The following is a 27,756-nucleotide window of genomic DNA, read 5'->3' as shown; positions in this document are numbered from 1 at the left end:
TGCCTGTTCTGCCTGTCTTTTCTTGCCTGTCTGCTGCCTTTTCCTCCCGTCTTTTCTTGCCTGTCTGCTGCCTTTTCCTCCTGTCTTTTCTTGCCTGTCTGCTGCCTGTTCTGCCTGTCTTTTCTTGCCTGTCTGCTGCCTTTTCCTCCTGTATTTGCTTGCCTGGCTGCTGCCTTTTCCTCCTGTATTTGCTTGCCTGGCTGCTGCCTTTTCCTCCTGTCTTTGCTTGCCTGTCTGCTGCCTTTTCCTGCTGTCTTTGCTTGCCTGGCTGCTGCCTTTTCCTCCTGTCTTTTCTTGCCTGTCTGCTGCCTTTTTCTCCTGTTTTTTTCTTGCCTGTCTGCTGCCTTTTCCTCCCGTCTTTTCTTGCCTGTCTGCTGCCTTTTCCTCCTGTCTTTTCTTGCCTGTCTGCTGCCTTTTCCTTCTGTCTTTTCTTGCCTGTCTGCTGCCTTTTCCACCTGTCTTTTCTTGCCTGTCTGCTGCCTTTTCCACCTGTCTTTTCTTGCCTGTCTGCTGCCTTTTTCTACTGTCTTTTCTTGCTTGTCTGCTGCCTTTTCCACCTGTCTTTTCTTGCCTGTCTGCTGCCTTTTCCACCTGTCTTTTCTTGCCTGTCTGCTGCCTTTTGCTCCTGTCTTTTCTTGCCTGTCTGCTGCCTTTTCTTGCCTGTCTGCTGCCTTTTTCACCTGTCTTTTCTTGCCTGTCTGCTGCCTTTCCACCTGTCTTTTCTTGCCTGTCTGCTGCCTTTTGCTCCTGTCTTTTCTTGCCTGTCTGCTGCCTTTTCCACCTGTCTTTTCTTGCCTGTCTGCTGCCTTTTCCTCCAGTCTTTTCTTACCTGTCTGCTGCCTTTTCCTCTCGTCTTTTTTTTGCCTGCCTGCTGCCTTTTCCCCCCGTCTCCTCTTGCCTCCCTGTGGTGTCTTTCTGCTCTCTTCCCTTCTATAATATTGTGCCTCTCTGCATTCTCTAACACCTGACTTATCTTGCCTGCTTGTGGTGTCTGCTGCCCCTGCTTTCTCTTGCCTGTGTTTGGTACTCTGAGACTGTGATAAAAGCAAGACTAAAGTAAAAACATTCACCCTTGCTTCTTGCTGCTCTTGGTTGCGGTTCCCAGTCTCTCTGGTGTACTCTGACATTCCTTCTGTTCTGGTGTTATCTGCCTTCTCTCTCTCTCACACACCTGTCTCATCTTTTCCCACCTGTCTCTCTCCTCCTAGATGAAATTGGATGGAAAGGTCGGCCGTCTGCTTGGAAGTCATTTCCAGGATAAGGTGCTTACCGATTTTTCTTGCATCCTTCTGGAATTAGTGCATGTCAGTAGTAGAAGCTTCTCATGCTGGTGGCTGCAGCACCGTCCTATAGATTGATAGCTGCACGCTGGCTTTATTGTGAGTGACACTGAACAGTGCAGGGTACCAAGTTATATTGTGGAGAATCAAAGCACGCTTCCAATGAAACCCAATGCGAAGTGTGTAGTCTTGCCTTCGTAATGATCAGCACATGATGATGTCATCAGAAGTCTGCCAGCCTGGGAACCAATCATAAGAGAGGAGCTGTTTCACTTGGGGGATGAAGGTGCGTGGAGAGCATGGCCAGGAGCTGGTGAGGACATCATGGCACTTTAGATTAGCCCTTTTTTGTGGCACTGGCATACTGAACTTGGGTAGTGCCATCACAGCAGAAAAATATTTTTAAAGTGGGATAAAACTCCATATTAAATAAAAAAAGAAAAAGTGACACCACTACTTGCCTATTTATTTATTAATCAACCCCGCTCAGTGTTAATGTTCCCTCCTTCTGCCAGAGCTTTTTGTCTCTCCCTCAGCAAACATCACTTATAGAACAGACTTACATCATGGTGTAAACTCTTTAAAGGGAGGCTGGGGTTCACTTACCTACTGGTCATAGTGTCCTTATCTTATCCAATAAAGGAAGCTTTCTGTTATTTGCCTGCTGAGATGAGCTTGTTACAGTAGCTAAGAATAAGCTACACGGCTATAGGGATTCGGGTGTTCCAGCTGAAATCTGCAGCATGCTGTCCAGATTCTCAATGCAGTGTGATCTGTATGGCAAGCCCATAGTAGAGATAGGCAGCGTTTACAGATTTGGCCCGGTTTAGGGGAAATAGGGCCTTAGGCAAAGACACTCAGACCAGGGAAAAAGAAAACTGGGGGATATACAGGGACCTATTTCAGAAAAAAAGGGGTTTACATACATTTTTGGGGCACTAACTACTTTTTGGCAATTTTTTTTTTTTATGTTACAAAACCCTTCAATTATACATTTTTATTTTTTTAGGTTTCACTTATTTACCTATAAACATCCTGTTTCCTTGCCAGAAAGTGGAAATACGCAGGATTTGTACTCTTTAAAGAGACACTGAAGCAAAAAAAAAAATTATGTAATGAATTGGTTGTTTAGTACGGATAATTAGTAGAACATTGGTAGCAAAGAAAATATTCTCATTTTTATTTTCCGTTATATAGTGTTTTTTATAACATTGCATCATTCTCTAATATTTGCCGTTCACACACTACTCAGCATTCTAAATGATTTTACAGAGCAGGCCAGTGAACTTTTGAACTGTCCTCTGCAGAGAAAAATAAAATACAATGACTGACATTTGAGATAACAAGCTTCAGAAGATGGAGCTCTCTGCGACTTTGAAAGTAGTAGATCAGTGGAGCTCTTTGCATAGATAACTGGAGTTTCTTAACTCTTCCTGTGCTGGAAATAATAGGAGACTCATGTCTCTGCTGCTAATGCTTTATTTCTTAGCTGTACTACACATGCAAATCATTATATCATAAGTTTATTTTCACTTCAGATTTCCTTTAAGATGGGACTTTGGACTAGTAATCTATTCTTGCATTACTAATTTTGATCCCATTGTATACCGCTGGCAAGTCGCCCTCAGTATAAGCAGATACCCTGCCCTGCACTGACAGTACTTTGCCGATACTTCTGGGAAATGGCTGTGATATTAGAGAGGTGGACTTGATAAGATCCGGAATGGAACTCGCAATAGCCACATGTCCCTCAGGATTGGCTGCGCTTGTATTGGGATTAACGCATACTAAGCTGATCGCTAGTCACCGGTACTAACCAGACGCAGGATTGTTCTTCTTGTCCTGATTCTCTTCTCTTCACAGGTGCCTTTCTTGTCTCCTCTGGAGGGGACCCTTTCCCTGAAGATGCAGTGCCAGAGTTACTCTTCTGTCGGGCACAGGGGTTTCCTGGTACGTTGTCCTTGCTGGGGGTTGTAAGGTCTATGGGGTGTTCCGGGACTTCATTCTTTCACTGAGTCCTGTTTTGTTGTTACAGACCATGTTTGAGGACGTCAGTGGCTTGGGGGCGTGGCACAGGCGATGGTGTGTCCTTTCCAGTAATATCCTGTCCTTCTGGGCGTATCCGGATGAGGAGACCTCTAAGGTGAGACCGCCGTGTCTAGATCCAGAGTTCCAGTGTAATGTTTGATTGCGCTGCCCGGAAGCTCCCGTCCACACTGAATAGCACGCATGCTGGTTCCGGGTCTGCCTTCCACACTGAGTAGCACGCATGCTGGTTCCGGGTCTGCCTTCCACACTGAGTAGCACGCATGCTGGTTCCGGGTCTGCCTTCCACACTGAATAGCACGCATGCTGGTTCCGGGTCTGCCTTCCACACTGAGTAGCACGCATGCTGGTTCCGGGTCTGCCTTCCACACTGAGTAGCACGCATGCTCAGTGTGAAGTTAATGATGCTGCTGGAGGTAAAATACTAAATATCTTCACTTCCACACCTCTTACACTCCCCAAATTTTCAGGGTAGGGAGGGGACCCCCAGACCTACCACTATACCAAATTGCAGCCCCCGAGCCCCGCTGGTTCAGGAGATAGATTACAGAAACTTATCTCGGGAACCAGGTGGTCTGGGGGGCTGCAATTTGGCATAGAGGTCGTTCTGGGAGTTCCCTCCCTACCCTGAACATTTGGGGAGTGTAAGAGGTGTGGGAGCGGAGATATTTAGTGTTTTACCTCTAGCAGCTTCATTCTATAGGAAATGTGTCCGCACAGTCTCCTACTGCGCATGCGCGGCAGCGCTAATCCACAGGCAGCGTAATCAGACACTACACCAGCAGCATCATTATACAGGAAATGTGGCTGCACAGTCTCCTACTGCGCATGCGGGGAGCGCAAATCCACAGGCAGCGTAATCAGACACAACACCGGCACTTCTGTGTCTTTATGGCAGCTGACTGGTGTTCTGTTCTATACAGGAACCTCTGGGACGGATAAATCTGGTCAACTGCACCAGCGCAATGATCGAGGCGGCCACAAGAGAGGTGTGTGCTCGGCCTCGCACCCTGGAGCTCATCACCATGAGACCTCAGCAAGAGGATGATGTGGACACGCTGGTGACTCAGTGCCGCAACACCTTATGTTTCACCAAGTGAGTCAACAAGGACAGAGCAGACTGTATACTCAGTCAGTGATTATATAATGTAGTAGGATATTAGACTATGGTAGGATTAGAGTGTGAGCTACTCTGAGGACAGTCAGTGACATGACTATGTACTCTGTACAGTGCTGCAGGAGATGTCAGTGCTACATAAATACATAATAATAATATGGTAGGACATTAGACTATGACTATGGTAGGATTAGAGTGTGAGCCCCTCTGAGGACAGTTAGTGACATGACTATGTACTCTGTAATGTGCTGCAGGAGATGTCAGTGCTACATAAATACATAATAATAATATGGTAGCAAATTAGACTATGACTATGGTAGGATTAGAGTGTGAGCTCCTCTGAGGACAGTCAGTGACATGACTATGTACTCCGTAACGTGCTGCAGGAGATGTCAGTGCTACATAAATACATAATAATAATATGGTAGGACATTACATTATGGCTATGGTAGGATTAGATTGTGAGCTCCTCTGAGGACAGTCAGTGACATGACTATGTACTCTGTAATGTGCTGCAGGAGATGTCAGTGCTATATAAATACATAATAATAATATGGTAGGACATTAGACTATGACTATGGTAGGATTAGAGTGTGAGCTCCTCTGAGGGACAGTCAGTGAAAGGACTATGTACTCTGTAATGTGCTGCAGAAGATGTCAGTGCTATATAAATACATAATAATAATATGGTAGGACATTAGACTATGACTATGGTAGGATTAGAGTGTGAGCTCCTCTGAGGACAGTCAGTGACATGACTATGTACTCTGTAATGTGCTGCAGAAGATGTCAGTGCTATATAAACACATAATAATAATATGGTAGGACATTAGACTATGACTATGGTAGGATTAGACTGTGAGCTCCTCTGAGGACAGTCAGTGGCATGACTATGTACTCTGTAATGTGCTGCAGAAGATGTCAGTGCTATATAAATACATAATAATATGGTAGGACATTAGGCTAGGACTATGGTAGGATTAGATTGTGAGCTCCTCTGAGGACAGTCAGTGACATGACTATGTACTCTGTAATGTGCTGCAGAAGATGTCAGTGCTATATAAATACATAATAATAATATGGTAGGACATTAGGCTAGGACTATGGTAGGATTAGATTGTGAGCTCCTGTGAGGATAGTCAGTGACATGACTATGTACTCTGTAATGTGCTGCAGAAGATGTCAGTGCTATATAAATACATAATAATAATAATATGGTAGGACATTAGACTATGACTATGGTAGGATTAGATTGTGAGCTCCTCTGAGGACAGTCAGTGACATGACTATGTACTCTGTAATGTGCTGCAGAAGATGTCAGTGCTATATAAATACATAATAATATGGTAGGACATTAGGCTAGGACTATGGTAGGATTAGATTGTGAGCTCCTGTGAGGATAGTCAGTGACATGACTATGTACTCTGTAATGTGCTGCAGGGGATGTCAGTGCTATATAAATACATAATAATAATATGGTAGGACATTAGACTATGACTATGGTAGGATTAGAGTGTGAGCTCCTCTGAGGACAGTTAGTGACATGACTATGTACTCTGTAATGTGCTGCAGAAGAGGTCAGTGCTATATAAATACATAATAATAATATGGTAGGACATTAGGCTAGGACTATGGTAGGATTAGATTGTGAGCTCCTCTGAGGACAGTCAGTGACAGGACTATGTACTCTGTAATGTGCTGCAGGGGATGTCAGTGCTATATAAATACATAATAATAATATGGTAGGACATTACACTATGACTATGGTAGGATTAGAGTGTGAGCTCCTCTGAGGACAGTCAGTGACATGACTATGTACTCTGTAATGTGCTGCAGGGGATGTCAGTGCTATATAAATACATAATAATAATATGGTAGGACATTAGACTATGACTATGGTAGGATTCGAGGGTGAGCTCCTCTGAGGACAGTCAGTGACAGGACTATGTACTCTGTAATGTGCTGCAGGGGATGTCAGTGCTATATAAATACATAATAATAATATGGTAGGACATTAGACTATGACTATGGTAGGATTAGATTGTGAGCTCCTCTGAGGACAGTCAGTGACAGGACTATGTACTCTGTAATGTGCTGCAGGGGATGTCAGTGCTATATAAATACATAATAATAATATGGTAGGACATTACACTATGACTATGGTAGGATTAGAGTGTGAGCTCCTCTGAGGACAGTCAGTGACATGACTATGTACTCTGTAATGTGCTGCAGGGGATGTCAGTGCTATATAAATACATAATAATAATATGGTAGGACATTAGACTATGACTATGGTAGGATTCGAGGGTGAGCTCCTCTGAGGACAGTCAGTGACATGACTATGTACTCTGTAATGTGCTGCAGGGGATGTCAGTGCTATATAAATACATAATAATAATATGGTAGGACATTAGACTATGACTATGGTAGGATTAGATTGTGAGCTCCTCTGAGGACAGTCAGTGACAGGACTATGTACTCTGTAATGTGCTGCAGGGGATGTCAGTGCTATATAAATACATAATAATAATATGGTAGGACATTACACTATGACTATGGTAGGATTAGAGTGTGAGCTCCTCTGAGGACAGTCAGTGACATGACTATGTACTCTGTAATGTGCTGCAGGGGATGTCAGTGCTATATAAATACATAATAATAATATGGTAGGACATTAGACTATGACTATGGTAGGATTCGAGGGTGAGCTCCTCTGAGGACAGTCAGTGACATGACTATGTACTCTGTAATGTGCTGCAGGGGATGTCAGTGCTATATAAATACATAATAATAATATGGTAGGACATTACACTATGACTATGGTAGGATTCGAGGGTGAGCTCCTCTGAGGACAGTCAGTGACATGACTATGTACTCTGTAATGAGCTGCAGAAGAGGTCAGTGCTATATAAATACATAATAATAATATGGGAGGACATTAGGCTATAACTATGGTAGGATTAGATTGTGATCTCCTCTGAGGACAGTCAGTGACATGACTGTACTCTGTAATGTGCTGCAGAAGATGTCAGTGCTATATAAATACATAATAATAATAATATGGTAGGACATTAATCTATGACTATGGTAGGATTAGATTGTGAGCTCCTCTGAGGACAGTCAATGACATGACTATGTGCTCTGTAAAGTGCTGCAAAAGATGTCAGTGCTATATAAATACATAATAATAATATGGTAGGACATTACACTATGACTATGGTAGGATTAGAGTGTGAGCTCCTCTGAGGACAGTCAGTGACATGACTATGTACTCTGTAATGTGCTGCAGAAGATGTCAGTGCTATATAAATACATAATAATAATATGGTAGGACATTACACTATGACTATGGTAGGATTAGAGTGTGAGCTCCTCTGAGGACAGTCAGTGACATGGCTATGTACTCTGTAATGTGCTGCAGAAGATGTCAGTGCTATATAAATACATAATAATAATATGGTAGGACATTAGACTATGACTATGGTAGGATTAGAGTGTGAGCTCCTCTGAGGACAGTTAGTGACATGACTATGTACTCTGTAATGTGCTGCAGAAGATGTCAGTGCTATATAAATACATAATAATAATATGGTAGGACATTAGACTATGACTATGGCAGGATTAGATTGTGAGCTCCTCTGAGGACAGTCAGTGACATGACTATGTACTCTGTAATGTGCTGCAGGGGATGTCAGTGCTATATAAATACATAATAATAATACGGTAGGACATTAGACTATGACTATGGTAGGATTAGAGTGTGAGCCCCTCTGAGGACAGTTAGTGACATGACTATGTACTCTGTAATGTGCTGCAGGAGATGTCAGTGCTATATAAATACATAATAATAATATGGTAGGACATTACACTATGACTATGGCAGGATTAGAGTGTGAGCTTCTCTAAGGACAGTCAGTGACATGACTATGTACTCTGTAATGTGCTGCAGAAGATGTCAGTGCTATATAAATGCATAATAATAATATTGGAGGACATTAGACTATGACAATGGTAGGATTAGATTGTGAGCACCTCTGAGGACAGTCAGTGACATGACTATGTACTCTGTAATGTGCTGCAGGAGATGTCAGTGCTATATAAATACATAATAATAATATTGGAGGACATTAGACTATGACTATGGTAGGATTAGAGTGTGAGATCCTCTGAGGACAGTCAGTGACATGACTATGTACTCTGTAATGTGCTGCAGGAGATGTCAGTGCTATATAAATACATAATAATAATATGGTAGGGCATTACACTATGACTATGGCAGGATTAGATTGTGAGCTCCTCTGAGGACAGTCAGTGACATGGCTATGTACTCTGTAATGTGCTGCAGAAGATGTCAGTGCTATATAAATACATAATAATAATATGGTAGGACATTAGACTATGACTATGGTAGGATTAGAGTGTGAGCTCCTCTGAGGACAGTCAGTGACATGACTATGTACTGTGTAAAGTGCTGCAGGAGATGTCAGCACTATATAAATACATAATAATAATACGGTAGGACATTAGACTATGACTATGGTAGGATTAGAGTGTGAGCCCCTCTGAGGACAGTTAGTGACATGACTATGTACTCTGTAATGTGCTGCAGGAGATGTCAGTGCTATATAAATACATAATAATAATATGTTAGGACATTAGACTATGACTATGGTAGGGTTAGAGTGTGAGTTCCTCTGAGGACAGTCAGTGACATGACTATGTACTCTGTAATGTGCTGCAGAAGATGTCAGTGCTATATAAATACATAATAATAATATGGTAGGACATTACACTATGACTATGGTAGGATTAGAGTGTGAGCTCCTCTGAGGACAGTCAGTGACATGGCTATGTACTCTGTAATGTGCTGCAGAAGATGTCAGTGCTATATAAATACATAATAATAATATGGTAGGACATTACACTATGACTATGGTAGGGTTAGAGTATGAGCTCCTCTGAGGACAGTCAGTGACATGACTATGTACTCTGTAATGTGCTGCAGAAGATGTCAGTGCTATATAAATACATAATAATAATATGGTAGGACATTACACTATGACTATGGTAGGATTAGAGTGTGAGCTCCTCTGAGGACAGTCAGTGACATGACTATGTAATCTGTAATGTGCTGCAGGAGATGTCAGTGCTATATAAATACATAATAATAATATGGTAGGACATTAGACTATGACTATGGTAGGATTAGAGTGTGAGCTCCTCTGAGGACAGTCAGTGACATGACTATGTACTTTGTAATGTGCTGCAGAAGATGTCAGTGCTGTATAAATACATAATAATAATATGGTAGGACAGTAGACTATGACTATGGTAGGATTAGAGTGTGAGCTCCTATGAGGACAGTCAGTGACATGACTATGTACTCTGTAATGTGTTGCAGAAGATGGCAGTGCTATATAAATACATAATAATAATATGGTAGGACATTACACTATGACTATGGTAGGATTAGATTGTGAGCTCCTCTGAGGACAGTCAGTGACATGACTATGTACTCTGTAATGTGCTGCAGAAGATGTCAGTGCTATATAAATACATAATAATAATATGGTAGGACATTACACTATGACTATGGTAGGATTACATTGTGAGCTCCTCTGAGGACAGTCAGTGACATGACTATGTACTCTGTAATGTGCTGCAGAAGATGTCAGTGCTATATAAATACATAATAATAATATGGTAGGACATTACACTATGACTATGGTAGGATTAGAGTGTGAGCTCCTCTGAGGACAGTCAGTGACATGACTATGTAATCTGTAATGTGCTGCAGGAGATGTCAGTGCTATATAAATACATAATAATAATATGGTAGGACATTAGACTATGACTATGGTAGGATTAGAGTGTGAGCTCCTCTGAGGACAGTCAGTGACATGACTATGTACTTTGTAATGTGCTGCAGAAGATGTCAGTGCTATATAAATACATAATAATAATATGGTAGGACATTACACTATGACTATGGTAGGATTAGAGTGTGAGCTCCTCTGAGGACAGTCAGTGACATGACTATGTAATCTGTAATGTGCTGCAGGAGATGTCAGTGCTATATAAATACATAATAATAATATGGTAGGACATTAGACTATGACTATGGTAGGATTAGAGTGTGAGCTCCTCTGAGGACAGTCAGTGACATGACTATGTACTCTGTAATGTGCTGCAGAAGATGTCAGTGCTATATAAATACATAATAATAATATGGTAGGACATTACACTATGACTATGGTAGGATTAGAGTGTGAGCTCCTCTGAGGACAGTCAGTGACATGACTATGTAATCTGTAATGTGCTGCAGGAGATGTCAGTGCTATATAAATACATAATAATAATATGGTAGGACATTAGACTATGACTATGGTAGGATTAGAGTGTGAGCTCCTCTGAGGACAGTCAGTGACATGACTATGTACTTTGTAATGTGCTGCAGAAGATGTCAGTGCTGTATAAATACATAATAATAATATGGTAGGACAGTAGACTATGACTATGGTAGGATTAGAGTGTGAGCTCCTATGAGGACAGTCAGTGACATGACTATGTACTCTGTAATGTGTTGCAGAAGATGGCAGTGCTATATAAATACATAATAATAATATGGTAGGACATTACACTATGACTATGGTAGGATTAGATTGTGAGCTCCTCTGAGGACAGTCAGTGACATGACTATGTACTCTGTAATGTGCTGCAGAAGATGTCAGTGCTATATAAATACATAATAATAATATGGTAGGACATTACACTATGACTATGGTAGGATTAGAGTGTGAGCTCCTCTGAGGACAGTCAGTGACATGACTATGTACTCTGTAAAGTGCTGCAGGAGATGTCAGTGCTATATAAATACATAATAATAATATGGTAGGACATTAGACTATGACTATGGTAGGATTAGAGTGTGAGCCCCTCTAAGGACCGTCAGTGACATCACTATGTACTCTGTAAAGTGCTGCAGGAGATGTCAGTGCTATATAAATACATAATAATAATATGGTAGGACATTAGACTATGACTATGGTAGGATTAGACTGTGAGCTCCTCTGAGGACAGTCAGTGACATGACTATGTACTCTGTAATGTGCTGCAGGGGATGTCAGTGCTATATAAATACATAATAATAATACGGTAGGACATTAGACTATGACTATGGTAGGATTAGAGTGTGAGCCCCTCTGAGGACAGTTAGTGACATGACTATGTACTCTGTAATGTGCTGCAGGAGATGTCAGTGCTATATAAATACATAATAATAATATGGTAGGACATTACACTATGACTATGGCAGGATTAGAGTGTGAGCTTCTCTAAGGACAGTCAGTGACATGACTATGTACTCTGTAATGTGCTGCAGAAGATGTCAGTGCTATATAAATGCATAATAATAATATTGGAGGACATTAGACTATGACAATGGTAGGATTAGATTGTGAGCACCTCTGAGGACAGTCAGTGACATGACTATGTACTCTGTAATGTGCTGCAGGAGATGTCAGTGCTATATAAATACATAATAATAATATTGGAGGACATTAGACTATGACTATGGTAGGATTAGAGTGTGAGATCCTCTGAGGACAGTCAGTGACATGACTATGTACTCTGTAATGTGCTGCAGGAGATGTCAGTGCTATATAAATACATAATAATAATATGGTAGGGCATTACACTATGACTATGGCAGGATTAGATTGTGAGCTCCTCTGAGGACAGTCAGTGACATGGCTATGTACTCTGTAATGTGCTGCAGAAGATGTCAGTGCTATATAAATACATAATAATAATATGGTAGGACATTAGACTATGACTATGGTAGGATTAGAGTGTGAGCTCCTCTGAGGACAGTCAGTGACATGACTATGTACTGTGTAAAGTGCTGCAGGAGATGTCAGCACTATATAAATACATAATAATAATACGGTAGGACATTAGACTATGACTATGGTAGGATTAGAGTGTGAGCCCCTCTGAGGACAGTTAGTGACATGACTATGTACTCTGTAATGTGCTGCAGGAGATGTCAGTGCTATATAAATACATAATAATAATATGTTAGGACATTAGACTATGACTATGGTAGGGTTAGAGTGTGAGTTCCTCTGAGGACAGTCAGTGACATGACTATGTACTCTGTAATGTGCTGCAGAAGATGTCAGTGCTATATAAATACATAATAATAATATGGTAGGACATTACACTATGACTATGGTAGGATTAGAGTGTGAGCTCCTCTGAGGACAGTCAGTGACATGGCTATGTACTCTGTAATGTGCTGCAGAAGATGTCAGTGCTATATAAATACATAATAATAATATGGTAGGACATTACACTATGACTATGGTAGGGTTAGAGTATGAGCTCCTCTGAGGACAGTCAGTGACATGACTATGTACTCTGTAATGTGCTGCAGAAGATGTCAGTGCTATATAAATACATAATAATAATATGGTAGGACATTACACTATGACTATGGTAGGATTAGAGTGTGAGCTCCTCTGAGGACAGTCAGTGACATGACTATGTAATCTGTAATGTGCTGCAGGAGATGTCAGTGCTATATAAATACATAATAATAATATGGTAGGACATTAGACTATGACTATGGTAGGATTAGAGTGTGAGCTCCTCTGAGGACAGTCAGTGACATGACTATGTACTTTGTAATGTGCTGCAGAAGATGTCAGTGCTGTATAAATACATAATAATAATATGGTAGGACAGTAGACTATGACTATGGTAGGATTAGAGTGTGAGCTCCTATGAGGACAGTCAGTGACATGACTATGTACTCTGTAATGTGTTGCAGAAGATGGCAGTGCTATATAAATACATAATAATAATATGGTAGGACATTACACTATGACTATGGTAGGATTAGATTGTGAGCTCCTCTGAGGACAGTCAGTGACATGACTATGTACTCTGTAATGTGCTGCAGAAGATGTCAGTGCTATATAAATACATAATAATAATATGGTAGGACATTACACTATGACTATGGTAGGATTACATTGTGAGCTCCTCTGAGGACAGTCAGTGACATGACTATGTACTCTGTAATGTGCTGCAGAAGATGTCAGTGCTATATAAATACATAATAATAATATGGTAGGACATTACACTATGACTATGGTAGGATTAGAGTGTGAGCTCCTCTGAGGACAGTCAGTGACATGACTATGTAATCTGTAATGTGCTGCAGGAGATGTCAGTGCTATATAAATACATAATAATAATATGGTAGGACATTAGACTATGACTATGGTAGGATTAGAGTGTGAGCTCCTCTGAGGACAGTCAGTGACATGACTATGTACTTTGTAATGTGCTGCAGAAGATGTCAGTGCTATATAAATACATAATAATAATATGGTAGGACATTACACTATGACTATGGTAGGATTAGAGTGTGAGCTCCTCTGAGGACAGTCAGTGACATGACTATGTAATCTGTAATGTGCTGCAGGAGATGTCAGTGCTATATAAATACATAATAATAATATGGTAGGACATTAGACTATGACTATGGTAGGATTAGAGTGTGAGCTCCTCTGAGGACAGTCAGTGACATGACTATGTACTCTGTAATGTGCTGCAGAAGATGTCAGTGCTATATAAATACATAATAATAATATGGTAGGACATTACACTATGACTATGGTAGGATTAGAGTGTGAGCTCCTCTGAGGACAGTCAGTGACATGACTATGTAATCTGTAATGTGCTGCAGGAGATGTCAGTGCTATATAAATACATAATAATAATATGGTAGGACATTAGACTATGACTATGGTAGGATTAGAGTGTGAGCTCCTCTGAGGACAGTCAGTGACATGACTATGTACTTTGTAATGTGCTGCAGAAGATGTCAGTGCTGTATAAATACATAATAATAATATGGTAGGACAGTAGACTATGACTATGGTAGGATTAGAGTGTGAGCTCCTATGAGGACAGTCAGTGACATGACTATGTACTCTGTAATGTGTTGCAGAAGATGGCAGTGCTATATAAATACATAATAATAATATGGTAGGACATTACACTATGACTATGGTAGGATTAGATTGTGAGCTCCTCTGAGGACAGTCAGTGACATGACTATGTACTCTGTAATGTGCTGCAGAAGATGTCAGTGCTATATAAATACATAATAATAATATGGTAGGACATTACACTATGACTATGGTAGGATTAGAGTGTGAGCTCCTCTGAGGACAGTCAGTGACATGACTATGTACTCTGTAAAGTGCTGCAGGAGATGTCAGTGCTATATAAATACATAATAATAATATGGTAGGACATTAGACTATGACTATGGTAGGATTAGAGTGTGAGCCCCTCTAAGGACCGTCAGTGACATCACTATGTACTCTGTAAAGTGCTGCAGGAGATGTCAGTGCTATATAAATACATAATAATAATATGGTAGGACATTAGACTATGACTATGGTAGGATTAGACTGTGAGCTCCTCTGAGGACAGTCAGTGACATGACTATGTACTCTGTAATGTGTTGCAGAAGATGTCAGTGCTATATAAATACATAATACTAATATGGTAGGACATTACACTATGACTATGGTAGGATTAGAGTGTGAGCTCCTCTGAGGACAGTCAGTGACATGACTATGTACTCTGTAATGTGTTGCAGAAGATGTCAGTGCTATATAAATACATAATACTAATATGGCAGGACATTACACTATGACTATGGTAGGATTAGAGTGTGAGCTCCTCTGAGGACAGTCAGTGACATGACTATGTAATCTGTAATGTGCTGCAGGAGATGTCAGTGCTATATAAATACATAATAATAATATGGTAGGACATTAGACTATGACTATGGTAGGATTAGAGTGTGAGCTCCTCTGAGGACAGTCAGTGACATGACTATGTACTTTGTAATGTGCTGCAGAAGATGTCAGTGCTGTATAAATACATAATAATAATATGGTAGGACAGTAGACTATGACTATGGTAGGATTAGAGTGTGAGCTCCTATGAGGACAGTCAGTGACATGACTATGTACTCTGTAATGTGTTGCAGAAGATGGCAGTGCTATATAAATACATAATAATAATATGGTAGGACATTACACTATGACTATGGTAGGATTAGATTGTGAGCTCCTCTGAGGACAGTCAGTGACATGACTATGTACTCTGTAATGTGCTGCAGAAGATGTCAGTGCTATATAAATACATAATAATAATATGGTAGGACATTACACTATGACTATGGTAGGATTAGAGTGTGAGCTCCTCTGAGGACAGTCAGTGACATGACTATGTACTCTGTAAAGTGCTGCAGGAGATGTCAGTGCTATATAAATACATAATAATAATATGGTAGGACATTAGACTATGACTATGGTAGGATTAGAGTGTGAGCCCCTCTAAGGACCGTCAGTGACATCACTATGTACTCTGTAAAGTGCTGCAGGAGATGTCAGTGCTATATAAATACATAATAATAATATGGTAGGACATTAGACTATGACTATGGTAGGATTAGACTGTGAGCTCCTCTGAGGACAGTCAGTGACATGACTATGTACTCTGTAATGTGTTGCAGAAGATGTCAGTGCTATATAAATACATAATACTAATATGGTAGGACATTAGACTATGACTATGGTGAGGATTAGATTGTGAGCTCCTCTGAGGACAGTCAGTGACATGACTATGTACTCTGTAATGTGCTGCAGAAGATGTCAGTGCTATATAAATACATAATAATAATATGGTAGGACATTAGACTATGACTATGGTAGGATTAGAGTGTGAGCTCCTCTGAGGACAGTCAGTGACATGACTATGTACTCTGTAATGTGTTGCAGAAGATGTCAGTGCTATATAAATACATAATACTAATATGGTAGGACATTAGACTATGACTATGGTAGGATTAGAGTGTGAGCTCCTCTGAGGACAGTCAGTGACATGACTATGTACTCTGTAATGTGCTGCAGAAGATGTCAGTGCTATATAAATACATAATACTAATATGGTAGGACATTAGACTATGACTATGGTGAGGATTAGATTGTGAGCTCCTCTGAGGACAGTCAGTGACATGACTATGTACTCTGTAATGTGCTGCAGAAGATGTCAGTGCTATATAAATACATAATAATAATATGGTAGGACATTAGACTATGACTATGGTAGGATTAGAGTGTGAGCTCCTCTGAGGACAGTCAGTGACATGACTATGTACTCTGTAATGTGCTGCAGAAGATGTCAGTGCTTTATAAATACATAATACTAATATGGTAGGACATTAGACTATGACTATGGTGAGGATTAGATTGTGAGCTCCTCTGAGGACAGTCAGTGACATGACTATGTACTCTGTAATGTGCTGCAGAAGGTGTCAGTGCTATATAAATACATAATAATAATATGGTAGGACATTAGGCTATGACTATGGCAGGATTAGATTGTGAGCTCCTCTGAGTACAGTCAGTGACATGACTATGTACTCTGTAAAGAGCTGCAGGAGATGTCAGTGCTATATAAATACATAATAATAATATGGTAGGGCATTAGACTATGACTATGGTAGGATTAGAGTGTGAGCTCCTCTGAGGACAGTCAGTGACATGACTATGTACTCTGTAATGTGCTGCAGGAGATGTCAGTGCTATATAAATACATAATACTAATATGGTAGGACATTAGACTATGACTATGGTGAGGATTAGATTGTGAGCTCCTCTGAGGACAGTCAGTGACATGACTATGTACTCTGTAATGTGCTGCAGAAGGTGTCAGTGCTATATAAATACATAATAATAATATGGTAGGACATTAGGCTATGACTATGGCAGGATTAGATTGTGAGCTCCTCTGAGTACAGTCAGTGACATGACTATGTACTCTGTAAAGAGCTGCAGGAGATGTCAGTGCTATATAAATACATAATAATAATATGGTAGGACATTAGGCTATGACTATGGTAGGATTAGAGTGTGAGCTCCTCTGAGGACAGTCAGTGACATGACTATGTACTCTGTAATGTGCAGCAGAAGATGTCAGTGCTATATAAATACATAATAATAATATGGTAGGACATTACACTATGACTATGGTAGGATTAGAGTGTGAGCTCCTCTGAGGACAGTCAGTGACATGACTATGTACTCTGTAATGTGCTGCAGGAGATGTCAGTGCTATATAAATACATAATAATAATATGGTAGGACATTAGGCTATGACTATGGTAGGATTAGAGTGTGAGCTCCTCTGAGGACAGTCAGTGACATGACTATGTACTCTGTAATGTGCTGCAGGAGATGTCAGTGCTTTATAAATACATAATACTAATATGGTAGGACATTAGACTATGACTATGGTGAGGATTAGAGTGTGAGCTCTGAGGACAGTCAGTGACATGACTATGTACTCTGTACAGTGCTGCAGGGGATGTCAGTGCTATATAAATACATAATAATAATATGGTAGGACATTACACTATGACTATGGTAGGATTAGAGTGTGAGCTCCTCTGAGGACAGTCAGTGACATGACTATGTACTCTGTAATGTGCTGCAGATGATGTCAGTGCTATATAAATACATAATAATAATATGGTAGGACATTAGACTATGACTATGGTAGGATTAGAGTGTGAGCTCCTCTGAGGACAGTCAGTGACATGACTATGTACTCTGTAATGTGCTGCAGGAGATGTCAGTGCTATATAAATACATAATAATATGGTAGGACATTAGACTATGACTATGGTAGGATTAGATTGTGAGCTCCTCTGAGGACAGTCAGTGACATGACTATGTACTCTGTAATGTGCTGCAGGAGATGTCAGTGCTATATAAATACATAATACTAATATGGTAGGACATTAGACTATGACTATGGTAGGATTAGAGTGTGAGCTCCTCTGAGGACAGTCAGTGACATGACTATGTACTCTGTAATGTGTTGCAGAAGATGTCAGTGCTATATAAATACATAATAATAATATGGTAGGCCATTAGACTATGACTATGGTAGGATTAGAGTGTGAGCTCCTCTGAGGACAGTCAGTGACATGACTATGTACTCTGTAATGTGCTGCAGGAGATGTCAGTGCTATATAAATACATAATAATAATATGGTAGGCCATTAGACTATGACTATGGTAGGATTAGAGTGTGAGCTCCTCTGAGGACAGTCAGTGACATGACTATGTACTCTGTAATGTGCAGCAGAAGATGTCAGTGCTATATAAATACATAATAATAATATGGTAGGACATTACACTATGACTATGGTAGGATTAGAGTGTGAGCTCCTCTGAGGACAGTCAGTGACATGACTATGTACTCTGTAAAGTGCTGCAGGAGATGTCAGTGCAATATAAATACATAATAATAATAATATGGTAGGACATTAGATTATGGCTATGGTGGGATTAGATTGTGAGCTCCTCTGAGGACAGTCAGTGACATGACTATGTACTCTGTAATGTGCTGCAGGAGATGTCAGTGCTATATAAATACATAATAATAATATGGTAGGGCATTAGACTATGACTATGGTAGGATTAGATTGTGAGCTCCTCTGAGGACAGTCAGTGACATGACTATGTACTCTGTAATGTGCTGCAGGAGATGTCAGTGCTATATAAATACATAATAATAATATGGTAGGACATTAGACTATGACGATGGTAGGATTAGAGTGTGAGCTCCTCTGAGGACAGTCAGTGACATGACTATGTACTCTGTAATGTGCTGCACAAGATGTCAGTGCTATATAAATACATAATAATAATATGGTAGGACATTACACTATGACTATGGTGGGATTAGATTGTGAGCTCCTCTGAGGACAGTCAGTGGCATGACTATGTACTCTGTAATGTGCTGCAGAAGATGTCAGTGCTATATAAATACATAATAATAATATGGTAGGACATTAGACTATGACTATGGTAGGATTAGAGTGTGAGCTCCTCTGAGGACAGTCAGTGACATGACTATGTACTCTGTAATGTGCTGCAGGAGATGTCAGTGCTATATAAATACATAATAATAATATGGTAGGACATTAGACTATGACTATGGTAGGATTAGATTGTGAGCTCCTCTGAGGACACTCAGTGACATGACTATGTACTCTGTAATGTGCTGCAGAAGGTGTCAGTGCTATATAAATACATAATAATAATATGGTAGGACATTAGACTATGACTATGGTAGGATTAGATAGTGAGCCCCTCTGAGGACAGTCAGTGACATGACTATGTACTCTGTAAAGTGCTGCAGGAGATGTCAGTGCTATATAAATACATAATAATAATATGGTAGGACATTAGACTATGACTATGGTAGGATTAGATTGTGAGCTCCTCTGAGGACAGTCAGTGACATGATTATGTACTCTGTAATGTGTTGCAGAAGATGTCAGTGCTATATAAATACATAATAATAATATGGTAGGACATTAGACTACGACTATGGTAGGATTAGAGTGTGAGCTCCTCTGAGGTCAGTCAGTGACATGACTATGTACTCTGTAATGTGCTGCAGAAGATGTCAGTGCTATATAAATACATAATAATAATATGGTAGGACATTAGACTATGACTATGGTAGGATTAGAGTGTGAGCTCTGAGGACAGTCAGTGACATGACTATGTACTCAGTAATGGGTGGGAGGGGTCCTGCAAAATCCTGGTGGCCCTCGCCTTCATTCTCGCGATGTAAAGGTCAAATTATGACGAGGTGATCCAATGATCCTTTCCGCAGGGCTAACTACTCTTTGGCGTTTGTATTTGTCCCTGGCGGTTGCAGCTGCATACCAGACGATGACTGAGGATTGATTCGATGGTCAGTGGTCTCCCCAGGCTCTAGCTTTGGTGAGCACCCGGCTGTCACCGGCTCACCTCCTCCTATACTGTAAGCAGAATTGTGCAGAGAAGCGCTGGCCCTGCATTCTCTCATCTCGCCCCACTCGGCTACTATTTCATGCCACCCGGCTGGAAAAAAATTCTGGGGAGATCAGTGATGGTAGCAGTGTAAAAGGTTTTCAGCAGCACTCATGGTACAGGTAATCCCCGGCTAATGAACGAGATAGGGACTGTAGGTTCGCTCTTAACCTGAATCTGTTCTTAAAGAGAACCTGAGGTGTGTTTAAAGAATTTTATCTGCATACAGAGGCTGGATCTGCCTATACAGCCCAGCCTCTGTTGCTATCTCAAACCCCCCTAAGGTCCCCCTGCACTCTGCAATCAGACATAGATCACAGCCGTGCTGTGAGGATCTGTTTACATCTGTAGTGTCAGTCTCAGCTGCTCCCCCGCCTCCTGCATAGCTCCGGTCCCTGCCCCCGTCCCTTCCCTCCAATCAGCAGGGAGGGAAGGGATGCAGGCGGGGACCGGAGTTCTGCAGGAGGCGGGGAGAGCAGCAGACTGACACTATAGAGATTAACACAGCCAGCTCTGACAAGCTGTTTGTCAGCAGCATGGCTGTGATTTATGAGGGATTGCAGAGTGCAGGGGGACCTTAGGGGGGTTTGGGATAGCAACAGAGGCTGGGCTGTATAGGCAGATCCAGCCTCTGTATGCAGATAATATTCTTCAAACCCACCTCGGGTTCTCTTTAAAGAGGAACTCCAGTGAAAATATTGTAATAAAAAAAGTGCTTCATTTTTACAATAATTATGTATAAATGATTTAGTCAGTGTTTGCCCATTGTAAAATCTTTTAAATCCCCGATTTACATTCTGACATTTATTACATGGTGACATTTTTACTGTTGGCAGGTGATGTAGCTGCTGCTTGCTTTTTTGGCAGTTGGAAACAGCTGTAAACAGCGATTTCCCACAATGCAACAAGGTTCACAGACAGGAAACTGCCAGGAATACCACGGTCCTCAGTTTCTTGTGGGAGGGGTTTCACCACAATATCAGCCATACAGCGCCCCCTGATGGTCGGTTTGTGAAAAGGAATAGATTTCTCATGTAAAAGGGGGTATCAGCTACTGATTGGGATAAAGTTCAATTCTTTGTCGGAGTTTCTCTTAAAGTCAGAACACTGTGCCATCTCTGTCCCCTGTACCTCCTCTGTGCCTCCAGTGTCACCTCTGCCCTCTGTGCTTGCTTATATAAGTTTAAAAGCCATTTTTTTGTTTGAATTTTTTAAAATCGATTTTCTCAAAAACTACAAGACCAATTTGAAACAAACATTTTTTTTTTACTTGTTTCCATGGAAACACAGAATCCATGCCGTTCGTATTGGCGACACGCCGATACGAACGGCATGGATTCTGCGTTTCAAATTGGACTTGTAGTTTTTGAGAAAATCGATTTTAAAAAATTCAGTAAGTCGGGAACTACCTGTATTCCAAATTATTGTATGGCTCTCACGGAATTACAGTTTAAAATGTCGTGCTTATGGCTCTCTCAGCCAAAAAGGTTCCCTACCCCTGCCCTAGACTGATACATATTTACACTGTATATACATAGACATATGCCTATGGGAGGGATTGGATTGTGAGCCCCTCCGAGGGACCATTATGTGACAAGACAATATACTCTGTACACCGCTGTGTAAGATGTCAGCGCTATATAAATACATTTAATCACATAAAAAAAACAGCCTGCCAGCACGGCTCGCTGAGGCCTGACGAGAACCTGCGCTCATGCGAGTCAAGATGACTCCATATGGCGTCGCTGAGACCTGAGAGAGCCGCTCTCCCGCCGTCATCCTGCGTTAGGCGGACGGGAAGCGGTTAAAGAATGCCTGAAATGAGAGGGATTTGGAGGTTGACCTATTTCCTTTTAAACAATGCAGATTGCCTGGCTGTCCTGCTGATCCTCTGCCTCTTAATAGCCGTAGACCCTGAACAAGCATGGAGATCAGGCCTGCACATGGCAGTATTGCCAGCCGTGAGGGCGTCAGCCCCCAGGTTACCGGCATGGATGGTTTTTCTGCTTTGCTTGAGACGTCAGTGCTCACCGTGTGTCATCTCTGTCCTTCCAGGAACTGGCTGTCTGCCGACACAAAGGAGGAGAGAGACCAGTGGATGGAATGTCTGAACCAGGTCCTGCTGGATCTCCGCACCTGGGGGCCCAACCCAGCAAAGATGAGCTGAGACTCCCGCCTGCCACGCCCTCGCGCTATACCAATGTATCCAGTACAGCTTTGCCTTCTTATGGAATGCTTTTATTCACGGCCTTAAGGTGGTGTGTCTGCACCAAACTATGCTGCAATCGTCCAGTCCTCTATTATTATATGTGTACGATGAATTTACACTAACCAAGTCCTGAGCTTGTTCTGTTATCTATTGAGATGAAATAAAGCTGGGCTGGGACCCTCTATCTTCCTGTACGGCGCTATAGAATGTCACTTGGGTGTTACGCATTTCTCCAGCCTCCTAGGGGTGACTTGCGTCTGACATATCGTGTATAGCGCACTGTACAGGACCAATGTTCTATCACTATACGGTTTCTATACATCAAGAAGGGCTCTCTGTGTTGTTAGTCTTCTGTGTTATTTTATATGTTTTTTTTGCTGCTCTGTCAGTTGTTGTTTTTGTCTCTGAACACTATACAAAGGGTAATTTTTTTCTTTATTTTAAATAAATATATAAATGGCAATGTTGTTAAATTGTTTCATTGTTCTCCGTTAAATAAATTGTTTAACACACTTCTGTTGTGTGTGTGTGATGTGTTTGCTTTAGGCAAGCTCCGCAGTACTCTCCCCCTCGTCTATGGAGACTTGCATAGTGGACGTGGCGCAGCGGAAGTATTAAAATCGCTGCAGTGTCGTTGCCAAGCCTGCAGAGCGCTTCTGCATGAGCCGTGAAAAACGCGCGGTAGCCTAACAATGCCACCTCGCCCACTAAATAGTCCCTAGTGGCTGAAAAAGCATCTCTATTCCGATCTACTTTAGGCGTGCGTTTGTTAGAATTGTTCCATTTGACTCCCAGCTGATTTGATCAAATAAGCCAATCATCTTTTGCCCCAACATATCTCAATGAAACTTTTTAGATCAATTTTGTTTCAAACCTTTTTTTTTTTTATGGCCCTTTTACACTTAAAGTGAACGTAAACCAAATGTTTTCACTTACCTGGGGCTTCTTCCAGCCCCCTGCAGCAGTCCTGTGCACACACCGCTTCCCAAGCTTCACCTGCGCAGCCCTGGCCATCCTTATACTTGTCCGCGTTACCGTCTGCAATAGCGTCCTGCGCAGTGGCCCCGCTGGCAAAAAGGAAACTAAGCCGCGGCGAAGGAACAGAGGATCGTTGAGGAGCGGCGTGGGCACAGGCCAGCTGCAGGGAGCTGGTAGAAGCCCAGAGTAAGTGAAACTCGTTTTTCCCCCATTTGGTTTAGGTACTATTTAATACGTTGCTTTCTGTTTTGGCAAATGAAATGCAGCACAACTTAAAGAGACTGAAGCGAGAATAAATCTCGCTTCAGACCTCATAGATAGCAGGGGCATGTGTGCCCCTGCTAAACCGCCGCTATCGCGCCGCTAAACGGGGGTCCCTTCACCCCCCGAAATCCCCTCCGAGCAGTGGGGAATCTCTTCCGGATTGAGGCAGGGCTAACCGCCGCAGCCCTGCCCCACGTGCGTCTGTCAGACGCGTATCTCCGCCTCTCCCCCGCCCCTCTCAGTCTTCCTTCACTGAGAGGGGCGGAGGAGAGGCGGCGATACGCCGCTGATAGACGCGACTGGAGGCAGGGCTGCGGCCGTTAGCCCTGCATCTAGAAACAGCAATATCTATGACCAATTTAGTTGTTTATTTTGTGGGGGGGGTTGGGGGTGAAGGGACCCCCGTTTAGTCGCGGGATAGCTGCGTTTTAGCTATGAGCTCTGAAGCGAGAATTATTCTCGCTTCAGTGTCTCTTTAATGCATGAAATGGAAAAAGGGCTCTGGGCCGCATTTGTAGAAATCTACGTCCTGCAGGTGGCTGTGCGGCTCTGACCGCTCTGATTTCTCCCGCCAATTTCGCCACTCTACACCCACTGCAGCTCGCTAGCCCTGTCGTCTATAAGACGGCAGAATTCTGTGAGCAAGTCGGGAGCTGCTTTCATTGCCTCCTGCCTACTTGATCACTGTGATCCAATCACATTGGCTTACAATGATAGACAGCGTCAGGAGCCAATGAAAGTGGCTTCTGGCCGGCTGACGGCACTCTGTCGTCATAGAGACGGCAGAGAGAGGGGCCTGTGGCCATGGATCTCCTGGTATTGGGAACCATTTCCTGTGCATGATCACACCTGGTTCCCTCTCCTCTGAAGATGGGACTTGTAGTGACATGCTGTACTGTATTCCCCCTGGATCTCCTGGCATTGGGCACCATGGGGGACATTTATCAATTGTCTGAGATAAAAAAAAATTGGTAGATTTTAGAAATCCGTGCAGAACTGTCTCAGACATCTTAAGAAATCACTAAATAGTGCAGATTCCTTCTTAAACTGTTCTTTAATAGGAGGAGTTAGGAAGGTTTCTCAGACAGTGCAGTGTGTGAGGGAAATTGCTGTTGCCGAGGTAACCAATACATCTGCTGTATTGATACTGGCAGACTGAGGAATTCAGCAGGGGGAGGAGCACTTCACAAATCATGTCTAGCCTGCACTCTGCAATCTGTAGAAGTGCTATTCGGCACTTCTTGATCTGCGGCAGTTTAGGGATGGATTTGCACTTTTCTTAACTGTAGTGCAGCTCTAGAAATTCACACTTATTTGCTGCTATTAAACAGACAGTGGGGGACATTTATCAAGAGTATCTGAGATAAAATATTGGTAGGTTTTTTAGAAATCTGTGCAGAATTGTCTCAGACATCTTAAGAAATAACTAGATGGTGCAGTTTCCTTCTAAAACTGTTGTAAAATAGGGGAAGTTAGGAAGGTTTTTCAGACAGTCTAGTGTGCGAGGGAAATTGCTGTTGCCAAGGTAACCAGTACATCTGCTGTATTGATACTGGCAGGCTCTGAGTGAGGAATTCAGCAGGGGGCGGAGCACTGAACAAATCAGGTCTAGCCTGCACTGCTGCACTATCTGTAGAAGTGTTATTAGGCAATTCTTACCCTGCAGCAGTTTAGGAATGGATTGGCACTTTTCGTAACGGTAGTGCAGCTCTAGAAATTCACGCTAAACTGCTGCTATTAAGTAGGATTTAAGAATTTTCTTATCATGCAGAACTGTTCCCAGTGCTGGTTAGAACTGTTTAAAGAGAACCTGTATCCAAAAAAAAGTGCCCCTGGGGGGTACTCACCTCGGTAGTGGGAAGCCTCAGGGTCCCAATGAGGCTTCCCCCTCCCCTGTAGCTGCAGGCAGTCCAGCGTTGGCTCCCCCGAAGTGTCCCAGAATCCCCCCTCGACAAGCCTGACAAGCGCTGATTTACCTTCCCTAGCTCCAGCGGGGGCGCTGTTGCGGCTTTCCTGATGGAGATAGGCGGAAATAGCCGATTGCTGTCTGGTCCGCTTTACTGCGCAGGCACAGGAGACTTGCACCTGCGCGGTAGAGCGGCCCGACAGCGATCGGCTATTTCCGTCTATCTCCGAGCGGAGAGCCGATACTGCGCCTGCACTGGAGCCCCGGAGGTAAATATTTACATCCCCGCTGTTCGGAGAGCTTTCTCGCCGCTGACCGAGAAGGACGGGGGAAGCCTCAATAGGATCCGGAGGCTTCCTTCACCTAAGGCGAGTACCCCCCGGGGACGTTTTTCTTGATACATGTTTTCTTTCAGAAGAAAAAACTGTCGGTAATGCATTGATAAATCTGGCCCACTGAAGAAAAAAATATGATACAATGATTTGTATGTAGTACAACTAAGAAATAAAGCATTAGGAGCAGAGACCTAAGTCTAATATTGTTTCCAGTACAGTAAGAGTTAAGAAACTCCAGTTGTTATCTATGCAAAAGAGCCATTGAGCTCCACGACTTTCAAAGTGGCAGATGGCTCTGTCTTCTGAAGCTTGTTATCTCAACTGTCAGGACAGTTCAAAAGTTCACTAGCCTTCTCTGTAAAATCATTTAGAATGCTGAGTAGTGTGTAAACTGCAAATATTAGAGAATGCTGCAATGTTATTAAAAAAAAACACTATACAACTGAAAATAAAAATGACTATTTTTTTTGCTACTAATGTTCTAACAATTATTCGTACTACACAACCAATTCATTATATCATATTATTTTTTTTTTTTTTTTTGCTTAAAGTGAACTTCCAGACTAAAAAATGACTCCGCAGCACTGGAAAGGCTTGGTGTTTCTTTAACTGTTTCCCAGCACCAGAACTTTGTTTCTCTTATACAAGCCTCATTTTTAGCTGCACAGAAGAAAACTGCCCGGGCTTTTTTCCCCTGATGCTGTGCAAAGCATGATGGAATTTCTGATGTTGTTGTTCTCGTTCTGCTGTTTTGGTGCACATTTTTTTTCTTTTAACATTTTGAATTTGACATTTGAAGCCTAGCGCATGCAGCTGGGAGGGGTTATCAGGACACAGGACAGTTGGAACTGTGTCTCCTGCTCCTTGTCACCTCCTTTCAACCAAAAAGATGGCTGCCCCCATGACAAAGATGGCAGCCCCCATGAATCACAAACATTTGCCTGTTCTTTTAAAACAGGGTGGGTAAGAGATTATATTATCTATTCTAATTAACATAACTAATGTAACTTAATGACAGTGTGTTTGTTTAGGCTGAAGTTCCCCTTTAAGTGTCTCTTTAAAGGAGAACTGTAGTGAGAGGTATATGGAGGCTTCCATATTTATTCCTTTTTAACAATACCAGTTGCCTGGCAGCTCTCCTGGTCTGTTTGGCTGCAGCAGTGTCTGAATCACACCAGAAACAAGCATGCAGCTAATCTTGTCAGATCTGATAATAATGTCAGAAACACCTGGTATGCTGTATGCTTGTTCAGGGGCTATGGCTAAAAGTATTAGAGGCAGAGGATCGGCAGGACAGCCAGGCAACTGGAAGTAAAAGGAAGTAAATATGGCAGCCTCCATATACCTCTCCCTTCAGTTGTACTTTAAAGCGGTATAAAACCCTGACATAATATTCAATAAAAACATGTTTTGCTACTTTCTTTATGCCATGCGGTTATCATATTTGCTTTTATGCATAAGTATTATTATTCATTTAGAAATTATACGTTCCCAAAAGTACAGTTTTTTGCTTTGTGAGCTGACTTTGCATTTTATTAATAACTGGTTTTATTCATTGCTGTATTGCAGGGAGACAAGCTTTCAGTGTCTCTCTGTCTCCAGCAGCTTCTCCACAGTCAGAGAATGTGTCACATTCCTCACTTCATACATTTAAGT

The 27,756-nt window shown here is 41.9% G+C and overlaps 1 protein-coding gene across 2 annotated transcripts in view; it reads left to right on the top strand.

The window, feature by feature from the left end:
- The window catches only part of LOC137538763 (anillin-like), a 75,679-nt gene extending 52,581 nt beyond the window's left edge, over nt 1-23,098 (top strand). The window contains exons 21-25 of one of the 2 annotated variants that reach the window (XM_068261072.1): nt 1,209-1,262; nt 3,144-3,230; nt 3,316-3,423; nt 4,250-4,422; nt 22,464-23,098. In XM_068261072.1, the coding sequence (XP_068117173.1) occupies nt 1,209-1,262; nt 3,144-3,230; nt 3,316-3,423; nt 4,250-4,422; nt 22,464-22,575 (534 nt within the window). In that variant the 3' untranslated portion in view covers nt 22,576-23,098. The remainder of the gene's footprint in view (nt 1-1,208; nt 1,263-3,143; nt 3,231-3,315; nt 3,424-4,249; nt 4,423-22,463) is intronic. The other variant, XM_068261073.1, reaches the window with a different exon arrangement.
- Nucleotides 23,099-27,756: the final 4,658 nt, after the last annotated feature.

The sequence above is a fragment of the Hyperolius riggenbachi genome, chromosome 11, assembly GCF_040937935.1.
Source record: "Hyperolius riggenbachi isolate aHypRig1 chromosome 11, aHypRig1.pri, whole genome shotgun sequence".
Taxonomy (NCBI): Eukaryota; Metazoa; Chordata; class Amphibia; order Anura; family Hyperoliidae; genus Hyperolius; species Hyperolius riggenbachi.
The sequence above is the reverse complement of the archived record's forward strand: the minus strand, read 5'-3'. Positions and strand labels throughout refer to the sequence as shown.